This window comes from Puma concolor, chromosome D2 (genome assembly GCF_028749965.1).
Source record: "Puma concolor isolate L17-30 chromosome D2, mPumCon1.1.hap2, whole genome shotgun sequence".
Classification (NCBI taxonomy): domain Eukaryota; kingdom Metazoa; phylum Chordata; class Mammalia; order Carnivora; family Felidae; genus Puma; species Puma concolor.
Genome location: NC_141677.1, coordinates 41,752,517 through 41,766,809, shown reverse-complemented (window position 1 = coordinate 41,766,809; position 14,293 = coordinate 41,752,517). Strand labels below are relative to the sequence as shown.

The 14,293-nt window shown below is 47.4% G+C and overlaps 1 protein-coding gene across 10 annotated transcripts in view; it reads right to left on the bottom strand.

The window, feature by feature from the left end:
• Window positions 1-10,658, bottom strand: part of NRG3 (neuregulin 3) — a 1,064,827-nt gene extending 1,054,169 nt beyond the window's left edge. For all 10 annotated transcript variants that reach the window (XM_086680146.1, XM_086680151.1, XM_086680147.1 and 7 more), the window contains exon 1: window positions 9,803-10,658. In XM_086680146.1, coding sequence (XP_086536272.1) covers window positions 9,803-10,643 — 841 coding nt within the window. In that variant the 5' untranslated portion in view covers window positions 10,644-10,658. The remainder of the gene's footprint in view (window positions 1-9,802) is intronic.
• Window positions 10,659-14,293: the final 3,635 nt, after the last annotated feature.

Sequence of the window (14,293 nt, the reverse complement as noted above, 5' to 3'; positions counted from 1 at the left end):
ATTAATTCATGGGTTTGCATCCTGTTGGAATATATTGCCTCATTACAGTAACAAGAACAACAAGCATAAACAGATTTAGATACAACTACGACTTGGTAAACACACCTCTCATTTGGTGAAGGCTGACACCCAACGAACTGGGGCTGTTCAACATGAAAGGGGCATTGGTGAGTTTTTCAATCCAGATATAGAATCCCATACAGAAAAGTCAGTTAAGTAGAATTCAGTCAAGATAGTGTATAATATAAACATTTCTGCACTCCATTTTTACTTTTTCATTCCTGGAGTCTAGATGTTGCCATCATGCCAAAAAATCTTTTGTTTATCAATTTGGAAAAGCAATCTCACTTCCCCTCTTCTTGATGAGTACAGCTGTCATTCTCAGTCTACATGATTCATTCATAGTTTGATGGGGATTTTGACAAGGCAAGTTCCCTCACATTACAGTATTCCTATCCTTCAGCATGACTATTCAAAGACTGTAATAAACCAATCTTGGGATTTGACCAATTCCTGTTTTCTTTTCGTAAGTTTGCAGAAATAGAAATCCCAATCATCTTTCACTTTAACCAACAGAATGGTTCTTTTCCTTAGAGATCCTTGCTAGACAGAAATGTCAAAGAAGTAAGCAGTGACTGGAGTCCAGCATGGGGTGTTCCTGGCAGACTATCAGAGTCTCACCAATGTTACTCTTCTTTGGAGTACTGGCTAAAAAGTCAAGGGTGGGTATCCTGGAGTATAGTTCCAAGAGGGAATTCAGATACTCTGCAGGAGACACTACATGGTACAACACCCGATATTTATCTGTTAGGGTTGGTAGTTCAGTCTGTAGGACCGCAAGGCTATGAATCCAAATGTTCCCTGATACATTTCCATTGGTCAGTCTCAGCATATGATGCAGTAACTACCATAATCAAGAGCAAGTTTGGAATGGTCAGAGAAGACTATTTTGGCTGGATATTAGGAAGCAGAGAAATAAAGTCTGTAGCTGTTCCTTATCATTGGTCTACTGAATCACCAACAAGCAGCCACAGGACAAAAGAGAAGATCGAGGAATACAAGTTTAGAGAACACATTCTTTAGCTTTTGTTGAAACATCCCCTAAATTTCTCCTTGGACTGAAAACCAGGACAATTTCTCTGGTTTAAAAGGCTCCCTTTGGGACACCTGGGTGGCTCAGTCGGTTGAGCGTCTGACTTCCACTCAGGTCAGGATCTCACGGTTCGTGAGTTGGAGCCCTGCATCCGGCTCTCTGCTGTCAGCTCAGAGCCCGCTTCAGATCCTCTGTCCCTCTCTCTGCCCCCTCCCCACTCATGCTCTCTCTCAAAGATGAATAAACATTAAAAAAAAAAAAAAAAGGTTGCAAAAAAAAAAAAAAAAACAGATATAGAGCAAATATGTCATTTGTGGAGTTTATGAAGGCAAATGCCACTGTCCCTGAGCTAAGGGCTTGAAAGAAGCCATGTACAGAGACATGGACACATTCTTACTAATGGATTAGGATTTGGGGTAGGGAGAGATTACCTGTAAAAGAATATCATTCGGTCTTCCTGATCCTTCAAACTATGCCACTTAGCAGGTCCTTCACAAATTAACAGAACCACTCTAGGCCAGGTTCAAGTACCTGCATGAGTGAGATAATCATACCTAGGCCACTGGCCGAGATGATTGTCTTTGAGTCCTTGATTCAATCAATAAATAAGACAATAAATAGGGCAATAAATAAATATACAAAGTGCTCGCTCTCCTGGCACACAGTAAAATTCCACAAATAGCAGCTCTCATTGTTATTTGCTGAATTCTCAAGCCCATTCCAAGACTGAGCTTCTGTGAAGAATTCTTCTGCACTTCTACAAGCAAAAATCATGGCACGGAAACCAACAGAGCCTGATCCTAAAACGATGATAAGACTGGGATTTTTCTCTTAGTAAAGTTCTAACTCACTGGCAATTCACAGGAAGATCATGACTACGATCACATGTAGTCATGGGATGTGTATCATAAGAGGCAGGCTAATATGTTCAGGAATTCTTATCAAACATTTAGCATAAAAATTCTATTAACTCTGGCTCTAATGTACTCATGCTAAAATAGCTGCACACATTCAGATGATCTTATTTATTTTCCTAATGCTCTTTTAGCCTACATTGTATCCATGATACGCACTATCACTTCTAAGAAGAGAAAATCTTATCACTGGAAGCTGCTAAACTTCTATTATTAAACTTAATTCTCAATTCAGTTTGCAGGCTTGTTTCTGACTCATCTCTTTTCATGCCTGGGAATGGCAAAACCTATGATTTACTTACATGCACCAACCTGTCTTGAAAAATAAAAGCTTGTAACAAAAAAGTAAACTTTGAAATGTAATTGAGGATTACGTTTCCAACAAACACAGGACCAGATGTTTTCAAAATGCTAACAGTAAAGTTCCCCAAAGTGCAAAGGTATACATCTAAAAGAGCTCTTTGATGGATCCGAGCAACCTATCAATCCTCTGGGCTTAATTCACAGTAACTTCTAAGAAAAGAGGGGAACAGAATGCAATGCAGAGATCGCCTGTTTTTACTGAAGTTCTCTCCAAACTCCAAAGACTCAATGACAACAAGACAGTGTGGGAATGGAAACAAAGAGAGGCATAGGGCATTTTTTCTTTCATCAAGAAACCTAAAGATTTCTGTAGATTTCAGGTTTCCAGATAACCCAACAATCTCACTCATATCCCACCCCCCAAACTTCAGTTCCTCTCTTTGATAAATGCATGTCCAAAATAAGCGTATTAAAAAAAGCGCACCAAGCAAAGGGTGAGAAATGGTGGGCTCGCTCCAGTTTGTGGAATAAACAAAATTTCCAAGGTGATTTGAGGTAGATTTCCACACCATATTCTACTGTGTGTGCCAGGGTATCCGAGAGGAATACAGAAAGATCCAAGGGCATACAAGAACAATAATCTCTCATTGTGATAAAATATCCCTCAAGCTAGGTAGCAAACTAGCTCCAATATCTCAACTGAATTCAACAGCCTGATGTGTTCTTGGAGGAAAATACCCAGTCTATCCACTTCCCATTTCTCTGGACATGTAAACAGTAGAGCGTTTTGCAGCTTACATACCCTTTTACAAGTGGTATACGAGGCAGGTAATTATCATGACCCTCATTATCCCAGTAAAGGAAGTTAAGGTTCAGAGAACAATGGTTCTTTGAGGTTGCAGACTTATCACTAGATTTAAGGCTATGGGTTTTGCTTTTGTTTTTGTTAATGCAAATCTTTGTCACCGTCACAAAAATCTCGAGAAGTAGTCACTTTCTTAACCTAGCTCCGCTTAGCCAGCTGACTGTCACCACCCGTCCAGCGAGATGAACCCTGTTGGGCCCTCCTGTCTGGTGGAAAAGGCCACCAGGGAAGCTCCAAGAAGCACACACACCTCTGTGACCAACTTTTGGGGCAGCCGGGGCAACAAACCTGTTTACGCCAGTAGCTCTTACTGTAATTACGCAATTGACTTAAATTTGTTGGAAGCCACGGACATATGATTGTGGAAATGAAACAGAACTCTAGTTTCTATTGAAACATAGTTGAATGCTTTGTAGAAACTCCAAATGGTGAGTTGTTTGCAAAAAAATAAAATAAAATAAAAGTTATTTGAATTGCATGGGCACGAAGACTAGAAAAGATACCCAGGGCAAGGAAAATAGTATAATGCCCATACACCATCTGGTTCAGATTCCTCCACCAGTGTCTTCAAAGAAGAAAGAGGTAATGAGAGGTACAGTTTATGAAAAAAGAAAAGAAAAGCAAGGAAAAGAAACAGATGCTAACGCTCAAACTTATCGACATATCTTCAAGAAAAAGCTCTGCCCCTAGATCAACATGTGTGAGAAAGCTTTATTTTAACTCTCTGCTTCTTAAACTATTACTTTTCTAGACTTCTTAAATTAACCAATTAACTACCAGCATTGTGATGCCCCAAACTGATGTTCAATAAATAACATGATGTCATCGTGTTCAACTGTACCATTGTTTTGTGGAATCACACAACAAGCGATTCCACATACAAGTCAAAATTTGTATGATTTGTATACCAATTTTTGTGGAACAATAAATGGCCATGAGGCTTCAGCTGAGTTTTTGGAATCCTTAAAATTTTTTCTACATTTAAAAAATAAAGCACAAAGGGCGCAAAGGGTGTGGCTCAGTCAGTTGAGCATCTGACTTGGGCTCAGGTATTGATCTCACAGTTTGTGAGTTCAAGCCCTGCACTGGGTTCTGTGATGACACTTCAGAGTCTGTTTGGGATTCTCTCTCCTTCTCTTGCTTTCTCACTCTCTCTGCCCATCCCCCACTCACACTCTCTCAAAATAAACTATAAATAAATAAATAACGCACCAAGACAGTTTACTAACTCAACTGCATAAATGAGTAGACTTCTTTTCTTAACTTTCTACATCAACTTAATCTAACATCATCTTACCTGGAAGGCTGACTTCTATAACAACTTGAAATGACCCGGAGATGTTAAGAATACCAAAGAAAAATTTTAAAGACTACTGTTTATACTATAATCTAAGAAATAAAGGGATTAAAAAAAATCAGAAGTCTGTAAGGAATCTTCAAAAGAGCCATTATTCAACAGGAATAAGAGAAGTCCTAATGAAACAGTGGCAAAGATGGAAAATCAAACTAAGAATCTATCCTAAAACTTCCATTAATAATTACACAAATACAAAACACCTACTTTGGTATGTTTTCATCCAGATATAACAAGACTTTAAACAAGGGTATTCCCTGGCCCTTTCAATATGTATATGGTTCGGGAGGAAATGCTTTTCTGAGTATAGACAAGAAAAACTTCTGGGATCTCAAAATGTCTCAGTGGTATTTGTCAACCCAGTATGGCTCTGCCTCACCCAACACAAAAGTCTAATGATAAAAACAGACTCAAAGGGAGAAAAATGAATTTCCGTTCTATTTACAAGCAATTCAAATGCCTTTTACAGGCTTAGATTTATGGCTCTTCCCTTGTTCTTATATATTTCAGGGCCAACTTTCATGTTCCATTTTCAACATCCCAGATAGAATATCAAGATACACTTGGCACTGGATACCAGAGGCTATGAGGAAAGAATTTCTACAAAAGAAGCAAGTTGAAAATCTGTCTCCTTCTCATTGTGGTGTGGAGAGGAGGAAGAGCTGGGGGAAGTATTCCCAAGGGAAGAGAGGTCCTGTTCATCTGCACGCCGGACCTCCCAGGACGGCACTGTGTTCACACTCTGCCCCAGTACTCTTGCTTCTGGCCCAGCTTGGATTTAGAAAGTTGGTTTCTTTAGTAACAGAGAGAAGTCCCCACAAACCAGCTTCTATCATTTATCTGCTGAGGTTTTTCCCTTTCTGATGAGTTTGTGGTTGAACACCGTGTTCAAAAAAGGCTATCCAGGAAACATAGCACAAATACAAAAGGTGGCTGGATTCATCCATCAACCCTGCAAAAGGTACTTTCAATTAGTAACAGCATTCCCAACCCCTTATCTCAGTCATGGGGAACTGAGGAGGAAGGCTTAAACCACCCTGTCTTAAGACCAAACTAAAAATGGCTCTAGAAAGAGCTTTGCCAATTCTATGCCCACACCTGCCCCTGCCCTGTGTTTCTTGTGTGTGTGAGGATGATGAAGCACAACATAAGTTGTCCAAAGGGCAAAACATACAGTGTAACTGATTAAAGCAGAAAAGTCTCATAATCTTATACTAAGGCCAACGAATTCAAAGCATACTCAGGTTGCAGCACGTGCTCCTAAAAAAGTTCTCAATTGGATTTCATAAGAAATACTGACCTCGAGCTCCTAATCCTCTCACATTGGCTACTGCACATGACTGGGGCCCACACCTGCTCTGTTGGAGTTCCTCTGAAGGATTCAATTCATGTGTACAAAAGACAATAAGTAGGAGAAACTTCATTTAAACAAATTATACCTAAGGCTGCTACAAACAACTAAGAGTACTCTTACTGAAAGACTAAATGTTTCTAAAAGAACAGACAGGAAGATACTCTGTTATCAATGGCAGTCTTCAAAATCACAACAGGTATGATTAGGTAAAGTTTTACTTAAATAGACTTGGTTATATTAAAATTACCCATATAGCATGTTTACACATCAAGGATACATTTTACATTTATCTCTTCACTAACTACACTATTTGAGATTTGTGATCTTACTTACTGTAAATACTATACACCTTCCAAACAGGACCCAAAAACTAACCAATTAAAAGTGGTTCTTTGTATTTGAATTTAGCCAATGACTCTGGACTTTTAACTGTGAAAACAGTGCTTCCTGCTGAGTAAAATAACAATCCAGACTTGTATTGACAACATTCTACATATAAGTTTCAGGTCTAAAAATAGAATTCAATGTGCTGTTAAAAGGCTGTTTGTACACTAGTCAAAATCACTGTTCTACTGTCTGTAGTAAATCTCCTTTGGGCTTGAAAAATCTGTGAACTAATCAAAACTTTCAGAGGTAAAATGCTTCAGGGATGTTTTGATGAAATAATCTAGTGGCAATACATTTAAAATATTTGTTTCTAAAACATCTGAGCCTAAAGCAAATCCCGGACAACCAACCGGGAACCCAAGAGACCCCAGTAACACTGAACAAAGTTTTGGTCCAGCTCATGGTCTAAAGGTTGGAGGGGAACAAGAGACTAGTCAACGTCAAGCCCTTCCTCTCCCTCCGTGTTTTAAATTCAATCTTTCTTCATCTTTGATCCTACAGAAAATTAGAGTCTTCTAAACTGAGCCTGCCCCATAACAAAAACAGCTTTTGTTTTGCCTACTACCCATCAGCAAATGTGTTGATTCTAAAGTGAACCAGGCTTTTTTCCTCCAAAGATCTGTGTTGCCTTTACAGACAGAATCCTACTGACTGACCTAACAGGAACACAGAGACATTCATTCTGTAAGCCCTGAGATGTTCAATTCAAGAGCAAGGACCCTGGCCATTAAAGAATTTGTGACTTAGTCTTGAAAAACCAGAGCCCTGTCCTTAGCTGTCCTCAGGTGCTACAACACAATTCATGACTTTCACTAAAACAAGAGGAAAAAGCAGGGAGGGAGGGAGGGAGGGAGAGAGGGAAGGAGGGAAGGAGGGAAGGAAGGAAGGAAGGAAGGAAGGAAGGAAGGAAGGAAGGAAGGAAGGAAGGAAGGAAAAAAACCCCAAAAATCTACTGAAGTCTAAAGGCAGGAAAGTAGGAAAAAGGGGAATTTCTCTCCTGGGAACTTTAGTAACATAATCAAAACAAATGAAAAATAAAATGCAAGATATTCAGGCTATTCTTCAGCCCACAGTAGCAGTGCTAATAATCCCTCAAAAAATCCTTATATCCTTTTGTTAATAATCTTACAATCTTGGACCAAAAAATAAAATAAAATAAACTGTCCTTTTCTTTAAATTACCATAAAAACCTATCTAGTTAAATTCATCCTTAACGGAAACAACATAATCTTTCTTTCATTAAAATTTCCCTTGTTGATATATGCAAACCAGGTCAGTTTCTATTGGATTTGCATACTTGTGTTTTATCCCTTAATTCAACTCCTTATTGAAGGTTTAAAAAGAGCCAAGAGCTGGACCTCAGATACACATAAAACAAACACTGCTTATATGTCTAAGCAAACACTGACACCATTTACAGATTCTCCACCCCCTCCCTTTTCCTTGGGGCTGAGAGCCTTGTCAATAATCATTACTTATTAAACAGGCTGCCATTCCCTTCTACAAAATGTAGAAAAGGAGCATGGAGGGGTAGAAATAATTACCTTGGCCTTTTCTTTAAAGACCTCCGAAATGGGATGCAAGGAAATCAACTGAGGAAGAACATGAAATATCCCCCCCGCCCAGGTGCAAGACTCCCCCCCCCTCCACCGGCACACCACATACACACACACATCCACAGTTGGGAAGTACACCCACACTCCATTATCCGTACCAACTGCACCGAAAGATAAAAATCCGAGGTCTTCCGGATACACACGTATATATTTTCAAACCACTGAGCACGTTCACACATACACTTGCACGTCCTTTATGCTCCACAAAACTCAAGCTAGATTTCCTGAGAGAAGCCTCCAAACACCTCCTTGGAAAACATGCTCTCAAAAATGATTGCTTCAGCCAAAGGAGAGGGAAGCAGCAGGTTACCGGTTTGACTGCCATTCTGGTTTGTGGCAGATCCCCTCCTTCCCCTCTTCTCCCTGACTCCCAGTTTATCTTTAGCTTATTTTCTCCCCCAGAGTACGGATATTAAGGAATTTTTCTCCTGGACCTTATCCACAAACACACTAAATCCCTTCTGTAAAAGTTTCAAGTGTTAAATAACACCCAGGGTGAGAGCACAGGTCAGGAAAATGAACTTCCAGATGACTGAAAGCATCCCAGGTATTTCTACTGAAGAGAAAATGATGAGCCCTCTTCCTTTCCTCTCCAGATGTTATAGCTCAAAACAGAAATATGATGGAAAGAGAGTATAGCCAGGCAGTTTTTGAAGAACGGGCTTGCACAGAACTTGAACCGGCAGGCTAGGGGTTTGTCCTAAATAACCTTCACAGGTTGCAAACTGTTTCCCATATCCTAATCAACAGTCAGATTGAAAAGCTTTCTAAAATTTCCTTAGAATAAGAGCAAGGTGGGGGGTGGGGTGGGAGGTCAATTAGTCACACAAAACATTTGAAAAGATACAGAGAAGAGATACACCATCTACACGAATAAATAGGGATCTATCACTCTTGAGGTGAACTGGCCAGTATGGGCAGCAATCGCCCCGTGGTTGAAGAGGCCACATTCACAGAGTGACCGGTTTCAAAAGGGCTGGACGTTCTCCCCTGGAGTGCAGAGAACTATCCCATTCCTTATATTTTTCTGGCACAGAGGGAGGGGAGATGAGGTTCACACCCCACCCCTGGGAAACGAACAAAAGCAAATGCTTCACAGCGCTGAAAAAACTCCTCCTCCGTCAGGACCCTAGAGGCGGTAGCTCCGCAGGGCTCCCTTCCCATTTCCCCCTACTTAACTCACTCTGGGAGGCCAAAGAATCAATCTCTACACCTTGCAAAGGCCATGGGCAGAGTGGGATCGGTTTAGCCCTCCGCCATGGATCGCCTCCTTTCCCTACCTCCCCCAATGGCTTCTAATTAACCCTTCCTGGTCCCTGCCCGGGTCAGGGCGGCTAGTAGTCCTACAGGTTCGTTCTATCGACATTTCCATCAAATATCACCCCCCCCCCCCCCCATCCACACACACACACCCACCCACATGGACACAACTTCCCTTTGTGGTTTAGCGTCGGTCAATTTGCATGTGCTTTTCTTTCTCGCCTTCCTACGGGCAGGGAAAGGGCTCAGTGCTTTTGGGAAGGCCCACCCTCCCGCCCCAGCTCTCAATAGGAGCCGGATCCGGGAGCTCACCAGCAGGTCTGCAGTGAGCAGAGATCGCCCTCGCGTTAACCCTTTGAAGAGATCTGTTCTCATCTGGGACCCGCTGAAGTAGGCCGGGTGGAGCTTGACAACCTCCCTCCGCTTCCTAGAGCGCCCCCCCCACACCTCCACCCCCCCCCCAACACTGACCCTGAACAGACCTGCACCTTTCTCCTCCCTTGTGGCCAGTTTTAACTATCTCATTCACTGCTCCAAACCTGAAATAGGATGAAGGGTGGAGGATGCTAGAAGACAGGCGGCGGGGAGCAAAGACAGCAGGAGGGCAAAACGGAAACTCAGTAGTAAATCAGAGTTCAGACCAGGTGTACACTTACGAAATTTGGGGCTGGTGCTCGTTTCTGGCGCGGTGGTGGCAGAGGAGGAGGAAGACGAGGAGGAGGAGGAGGAGGAGGAGGAGGGGGTGGCCGCATCCTGAAAGGGAGACAGGGTCCAGGACGGAGTGGAATCATGAAGGTAGGAGGAGGTAGCGTATGCCGCAGTGGGCCAGGAGGGCATTGCCTGGGTGCTGGGGGTTCCTGGCACCGGGGGTCGGGAGCCCGGCGTGCTGCTACTGAAGAAGGGGGCCGTAGTGGACAGGACCGTCGGGGGGGCCGCAGTGTTTCGTGCGGTGGTGGAGCGCGGGCTGGCCCGGATGGGCACCCGGTGTCCGGGAAAGCGAGTGGGCGCCCGCGTGATGGTCGTCAGGCGGGTGCTAATCCGGTTGGGCGTCCTGGAAGAGGCGGCGCCGCCGGCGGAGGGGGTGGCGGGGGACGCAGTGGAAGTGGTCGTGGTGGTGGTCTCCATGGCCTTGGGGAACGAGCTGGGCTTGGAGAGGAAGAAGGGGTCCTGGCCCATCCCCTTGGAGTCCACCAGGTCGGTGGGCACGTATTCCTTGACGGAGCCCACCACGATCCATTTGAGGAGCATGAGGCTGAGCCCCAGGCCGATGAAGCCGATGAACAGAGGCACCACGCACAGCCACGTCTGCTGCCGGTTCCACACGATGCAGTCGCTACAGCGTAACTCCCGGGGGGGCTCGGCCGCCCCTTCGCCGCCGCCGTCCGGGCCCCCGCCCGCCGCTGCCGCCGCCGCAGCCGCCGCGGTGCCCTCCTCGGCCGAGGCGGCGGCTGCCGAAGCGGCTCCAGGTGGCGAGGCAGCGGCCGCACCTTCACTCATCCTAGGAGCCGGTCTTCACCTTCGCCCCCCCGAGGGCCGCGCCAGAGGCATGGGGCCGCGCGGGCCGGGCGCGGGCGCGGGCTCCGGCGGCGGCGGCGGCGGCGGCGGCGGGCTCGGGCGCAGGCAGCGGCCGCGGCGGCCGCATGCAAATCGGCTCCCTGCCCCCACGCCCCTCCCCCCGAGAGGCGGGCGGCGGGCGGGGAGGAGAGGAGCGGGGGAGGGGACGCGGGCCGGGGAGGGGGCGGCGAGGAGCGCGGAAGAGGGGCGAGACTGGCCCCCGGCGCCGCCGGCCGGTCAGGGAGCGGCTGGGCGCCTCTGCAGCCCGCCAAGCGGCCTCCTGCGCGCCGGGGCCCCGCGCCTGCTGTTGCTGTTGCTGCTGCCGCTACTGCCGCCGCCGCCGCCGCCGCTGCTGCTGCTGCTGCTGCTGCTGCCGCCGCTGCCCGCCGCCTGCCTGCGCCCCAGCCGCGCCGGCATCCTCGGGGCGCCGCGCCCGGCCCGCTCCCCGGGGCGCCCGCCCGCGCCGCCGCTGGGCCTCGGCCGCCTTCAGGGGCCGAGCCGGCCGGCCGCGGGATGCCAGGCGCCGGAAAGCCGCATTCCGACACAGGGGGCCGTCCTGGCCGCCGCCGCCGCCGCTCGCCCGGCCCGGCGCGCCGAGTTTCTCGGCGGCTGCTCCGCGAGCCCGGGCGGCAAGGTGCACCTGTTCTTCAGCCGGCCCGCAGCCAACCCTCGGCCAGCACTCTCTGGGAGAGACCAATCCGAGCGCAGCGCGGAGGGCGAGCGGCCGGGCTCGCCTCGCTCCCGCCGCCGCCCGCGGCTCCGCGCCGCCGCCCGAGAGTCAAACTCCAGCGAGCTGCGCCGTCGCCGCCGCGAGCCCGGGGCCTGGGGCGTTCGGGGAGTCCGCGGCGGGTGCTGTCGGACCCGCCGCAGAGGGAGACCCGCGCGCGAGCCGCAGAGGATTCGAAATCGGTCCCCGGCGCCGCTGCCGGGTCACGCTTGCGGAGGTGAAGCCGGAGACCGCGTCGGGGATCCCGGACGACGCGGATCTCCGGCCGGAGGTGGCTCCAGGCGAGCTCTGGCAGCCGGGCGGGTGCGGTGTGCGCCGAGCCGCCGCGGACGGGCTGGGCTTCAGGCAGAGTGGCGCCTCCCACCAACACCTAATGGTGGTTTCTTAATGTGCACGAGAGAAATAAATGATCCTAGCAAACCCCCACTTGGAAGTGTGTGGCAAAAGCACCTCCCGACAGATCGTGAGCCCGTCTCCGGAACGGATCCGATGGGGTCAGACTGACGCTGTGGGGCGAGGGAGCTGGGCCCGAGCGCGTGGGAGGTTGTCTGCACTCCCCAGCCTGATGGCGGGTGCTGCTGGATGGAGAGCCACCTTTCCTCCGAGTTCCTCTGAGAGATGCTGGTGAAGCAGACGACCTTTGCGCGGTTAGACCTGGCAGATGTCTCCAAGCCGATTTAGGACAACTTACCGTAGAAAACAAAGTATTGTCTTTAAACGTAGCCGAAAGCACACGCACACACGTCACATGGCAACTGACTGTGAGAGGTAAAATTTAGAAGGATTTGGGTCGATACCCAAAATTGTGTTGCGGGTTCCTTACCTTGGGTGGCGAGGCGCCTGTGTACCTGTATCTCAGGTGCAGTGTGGGACCTGCCTGGGGGAACCGGGGGACTGGGAGGGAAAGAAAGGAAGGGATAGAGAGGCAGCCTCAGCGTGCTTTATGCTGATGATGCAAAACCTTGCTTGTCAACGCTCCCCGGATTTCCTGGTCTAAAGTGGAAACTGGAAAGATGTTTTTATTTACAAGCTCCGAGAATGAGAAGTTGAGGATGGCAGGCTCCTGATACACCTCCCCAGCTGTGTAGGATTGGCGCCGATGCTGGAACCAGCGTTCTCGTGTACCGATACAGCCTCCACAAAGATGAAGTTTTCAAGGTATCCATTTTATTCGCAGGTGGAGAGCCGAACAGTACACGGAAAAGACTGCAGAGAGCAGAGGATGCATTGAAACGGGAACCACCCCCCGGGATTTGGTGCCTACCAGAGTATTTTGCACAGACACGGTTAATAAATTATTTTCGATGGCAGTAACGTGGCTGTCACCTCTCTCACTCACAACATTGAGACTTTCCCCATAGGAAAGCTTTTGAGTTTCAGTTTGCTAGAACGTGCCCGAATCCAGTAGTGCTGAATTATGGTTCCAAAAATTGCAAGTGAAAAAAATATATATCACAACCCTTGAATCTGTATTCCTTCAGCTTTCCAATGCAAGGCACAGTCTTGTTAAGTGAAAAACTGACCCAATGTCTACCTTCTGTGGGTGCTGGGCAGTTATTGGCCAGCCTTTCCCATATAGCAAATAAAACTTAGCTTTCACACGAAACGTTGTGAAAGTGTAGCCGGTGCTGTTGTCAGCTATATGAGACAGGAAATTACTTTTCCAGAAAACGCTCCTAGCACACTGGCTCCCCCAGCATTCCAGTAACCACTCCCTTCTTTGTACAGTGTACAAAAAGGGGTGCTGTAATGCTGCAGCTGGATAGATGCTCTCCGGAAACTCACTGCATTCACCCCGTGTTGTCTGGGTGCTCCCTAACGCCTTCTTCAGCCGCCTCTACAAATTCCCTCTGCTTCTCATTTCCACTTAGCTTTAACAACTTATTCATGGTTCCCTGTTGAGCTCATTTTCTCCCAGATCCCAAGCCATTGCACTTGACTACCCATTAGCTCCTCTCACAGTGAACATCATCACTGGGAGGAGGGAAGGGGGGAGCCCAGTGCTATGATGGCCTTGTACCTGGGAGTACGTTGTACCAGCCCACTCAAGAAAGTTTGATAGATGTAGTCCTCCTTAACTTGCAATTTTATTGTGAGGCTTCCTGGTAGCAGGGGGTAAGCCCTGGAACTGGAATTGGGGAGGGGGTGTGTCCACACCTGAGTCAAGGGCAAATAGTGGGCACTCTGCCAATACGCAACCAGCTAGTCTGTCCTATGGTAAGGAGGAGTCCTGTTCCAGTGGCTCGCAGTTCTCTGAAGCAAAATACTGGAGAAAAGAGCTTCACACTCAGACTGAGGACAGGGATTCAAGTCAGACCTCTGGCCCTGAGAAGCAATAAAGTCACTCTGGGCTCCTGTTTTCTCACTTGTGAAATGAAACTCTGATACCTACATTCTATATAATTATATGAAATTGTATAACTAAATGATCTATTCACCTGTGGTGTCTCTCAAGCATCATTTTCAGGGGCGCCTGGGTGGCTCAATCAGCTGAGCAGCCGCCTTCGGCTCAGGTCAGGATCTCACAGTTTGTGAGTTCGAGCCCCGCGTCAGGCTCTGTGCTGACAGCTCAGAGCCTGAAGCCTGCTTCAGATTCTGTGTCTCCCTTTCTCTCTGCCTCTCCCCGGCTCACGCTCTGTCTCTCACAGTCTTTCTCGCATTCTGCCTCTAATGTTTTTAGTAAACATTAAAAAAAATTAGAAATAAGAAAGCATCATTTTCAGATATCTTCCTATAGAGAGGGGTGTGGATTTTTCTCATAAATAGGCATGACATACCTCAGCCTCTCCTGAGCTCCATATCTGCCTGAATATAATCACCTTCTGGATGTCTCCTGTGTGATCCCACTAACCCATTAAACTCAGGA